The sequence below is a fragment of the Rhinoraja longicauda genome, chromosome 42 (genome assembly GCF_053455715.1).
Source record: "Rhinoraja longicauda isolate Sanriku21f chromosome 42, sRhiLon1.1, whole genome shotgun sequence".
Classification (NCBI taxonomy): domain Eukaryota; kingdom Metazoa; phylum Chordata; class Chondrichthyes; order Rajiformes; family Arhynchobatidae; genus Rhinoraja; species Rhinoraja longicauda.
Window position 1 is genome coordinate 3,944,841 of NC_135994.1, and position 3,701 is coordinate 3,948,541.

Sequence of the window (3,701 nt, forward strand, 5' to 3'; positions counted from 1 at the left end):
TGACGACATCTTTCCTATAACATAGTCATGTCCCTCCAAACCTATCCTATCCATGTACTTGTCTGACTGTTTCTTAAACGTTGGGATAGTCCCTGCCTCAGCTACCTCAGTCACTTTAATTATTTATTAAATTACAATGTTAAATATTACTTTATTGAATTGCTGTAATAATTTTTTAAAAAAATCATGTTCCATATCTGAGATGTGAGTGGGGAATTGTGTTTTAAAGGCCAGTGGCACCACTTAGTCGAGTGTTCTCCACTCCACCCCCCCCACCCCCCAAACCTCGTACATCCCAACACCAACACACTGATGATTTTCTCATCAGCACCGAAGCATGAAGCAGTTCACATCCCCCCCCCCAACATTGCCCCCCCCCCATCATCCCCCCCCCCCCCCCCCCCCCACACACACAGTACACGAAATGCGTGGACCAGAGACATTTGGAAATATCCGGGGGGAGAGAGAGAGAGAGGGGAGGAGAGGGGGGGAGCGGGGAGAGAGGGGGGGAGAGAGGGAGGGAGAGGGGGGGGGAGAGAGGGGGGGAGAGGGGGGGGAGAGAGGGGGAGGGGAGAGAGGGGGGAGAGAGGGGGGGAGAGAGGGGGAGAGAGGGGGGGAGAGGGGGGGAGAGGGGGGGAGAGGGGGGGAGAGGGGGGAGAGGGGGGAGAGAGGGGGGGAGAGAGGGGGAGGGGAGAGAGGGGGGGAGAGAGGGGGAGAGGGCGGGAGAGAGGGGGAGAGAGGGGGGGAGAGGGGGGGAGAGGGGGGGAGGGGGGGGGGGAGAGATGGGTGGTAGATCAGTATGGCAGCAAGCAGAGCGGTGAGAAAAGGCAGATATATCAAGGACGTGATGATCACACCAGGGGGCTTGTGGCTGCCTCATCCCGGCCCCCCGTCTCCATAGCAACGGGATGCAGGACTGTCTGATCTCCCCACCACCTTCAACGCATCAGGGATGGAGCCTTTAGTCACATCTTCCTGGTTAGAGGTCATTCTTCCCTCCCCCCCCCCCCCCCTCCTCTCCCCCCTCTCCTCTCCCCCCTCCATGATCGTTCGATTGAGGGGGGGTGAGAAAGAGAGAGAGGGAGGGAGAGAAAGGAGAGGGGGGGGAGAGGAGGGGAGAGGGGAGAGGGGAGGGGGGAGAGGAGAGAGGAGAGGAGAGGGGGAGAGGAGGATAGGAGAGGAGAGGGGGGAGAGAGGAGGGGGGAGAGGAGAGGAGAGGAGAGGAGAGGAGAGGAGAGGAGAGGAGAGGAGAGGAGAGGAGAGCAGAGGAGAGGAGAGGAGAGGAGAGGAGAGGAGAGGAGAGGAGAGGAGAGGAGAGGAGAGGAGAGGAGAGGAGAGGAGAGGAGAGGAGAGGAGGAGAGGAGAGGAGAGGAGAGGAGAGGAGAGCAGAGGAGAGGAGAGGAGAGGGGAGGAGAGGAGAAGGGGGAGAGGAGAAGGGGGAGAGGAGAAGGGGGAGAGGAGAGGAGAGGAGAGCAGAGGAGAGGAGAGGAGAGGAGAGGGGAGGAGAGGGGAGGAGAGGAGAAGGGGGAGAGGAGAAGGGGGAGAGGAGGAGGGGGGGAGAGGAGAAGGGGGGAGAGGAGATGGATAGACACAGAGGTCATAGGGATGGACAGAGAGGGCAGAGAGATGGAGAGCTCATCTCTGCCGTTGAATGCAAGGGAAACAACGCGAGCAGCAGAAATCCTGTCTCCTACCAAACTCAGCAGTGGGGAAATATTTCAGGGGGCGCTTATTTCACCTCAATGTTGTCCCCTCACTGAAGGTGGGCTCGGTGGTCGTTGTCTATATTTTTAGAAGGCAGCAGGGTCAGGAAGAAGCCCGTGAAAGAAGACGTTTCAACATCACTCCAAAAAATATTACTCCACCCCCATATCCCCAAAAGAAAACCGTAAACGATTAGAAAGGGGAAAAAAAAGGTGCAGAGAGACAGACGCCTTGAATGGCGCTGATGAAGTGCATTGTAAACGAGTGGGGAAGGGGAAACGACTGGAAACCCCAGAAACCTGCCACAAGAACAAAAAAATAACCCCCACACAGTGGGTTTGCAAACGACCCGAGCCACACACATCCATCCATTCAAATGAAAGTGCGAGATGCGGGGAAACTGGCGTTGAACAAGCCGGGCTGGGATTTTATTCCAAGCACAAAATCCAGCCAACCTTGGGCATTTTCATTTTTATTTTTTTTAAATGGGTCGTGATTATGAGAAGCGTTCGCCCCCCCCCCCCCCCCCCCAGTAAAACACACGCAACGCATTCACATTTTACATGGGGGTGGGAACAAATAAATAAATAAACAGACAAACATATGATGCTGCCCGTCTAAATGGCGCTGGCTGAATAAAAAGATGCAGCGTTCAAATCTTGTCTCAATTTGCTCTTGGTCTCCCATTTGATCATCAGTTTGAATATTTATTGTGGTTTGAGTGTCGTCTCTGTATATAGATGTATCATATTTATATATATATATATATATATATATATATGTATACGTGCTGTGTGTGTGAATATAAAGGAGCGGGGGTCTCGCCGGAGCTGAGATGGTTTAATTGTTGCTGTTTTAAGGCAGTCTTGCCCTTACCTGGGTCATGAGACGGTCAGCTCCTGTATCCTCCTCGTCTTTGAAGATGATGTCAGGGTTGTAGTTGGGTGTGAGCGCCTTGAACCTCTCGGAGCTGTGGGTGACTTTGCCCTCCGACCGTCCGCTGGCCCCCAGGGTCTTCTCGGCCACATTGGGGATGAACTGCTTGTAGAGGAGAGGGTTGAGCTTCCTGGACGCTCTCCTCCTGCCGTACCCCCGGCCGGGACCGCAGCCCTGAGCCGGGGCGGCCAGACACCAGCAGCACAGGCAGAGCAGAGCGAAGCGAGCTAATTCCAAGCCCGGCTGCATCTCCCCGCCTCTAGCCGCCCGCAGATCTCTTTGAAAGCGGCTGCTCCCGGAGGACTAGCGCACACTGCCTGAGACAGACACGGTCTCCCTTCTGGTCCAGCCATGGAACACAAATAATGTAGCGACGCGCCACCGAGAGAGGCAGTCCTTCATCCGGCGCGTTCCCGGCTGGTCACCTCCTTGTGTCACACTCACACCCACTCACACACCCACTCACACCCACACACACACCCACACACACCCACACACACTCACACACACACTCTCTCTCTCTCTCTCTCACACACACACACTCACACACACACTTACACACTCACACACACACACACTCACTCACACATTCAAACACACACTCACGCATACAAACACACTCACACACACACACATTCAAACACACACACACTCACTCAAACGCATACACTCTCACACTTACACACACACTCACTCTCACATATACACACACACACTTACACACAGACTCAAACACACACACACACACATACAGACTCACTCTTACACACAGACTCACACACACACAGACTCGCTCTTACACACGGACACACTCTTACACACGGACACACACTCATACACACACAGACACACTCTTACACACAGACACACAGACTCACTCTTACACACGGACACACACACTTACACACAGACACACTAAAACACACTCACAGACTCACACTCACCCACACACACACAGACTCACTCTTACACACACACACTCAGACACACACTCACACAGACTTACTCTTACACACACACATTCAGACACACACTCTCACACACACACTCACACACACTCA

The 3,701-nt window shown here is 54.1% G+C and overlaps 1 protein-coding gene across 1 annotated transcript in view; it reads right to left on the minus strand.

Moving 5' to 3' along the window:
* The window catches only part of LOC144612049 (sonic hedgehog protein-like), a 111,319-nt gene extending 108,395 nt beyond the window's left edge, over window positions 1–2,924 (minus strand). The window contains exon 1 of the mRNA XM_078431547.1: window positions 2,581–2,924. Coding sequence (XP_078287673.1) covers window positions 2,581–2,889 — 309 coding nt within the window. The 5' untranslated portion in view covers window positions 2,890–2,924. The remainder of the gene's footprint in view (window positions 1–2,580) is intronic.
* Between the last annotated feature and the right edge of the window lie 777 nt (window positions 2,925–3,701).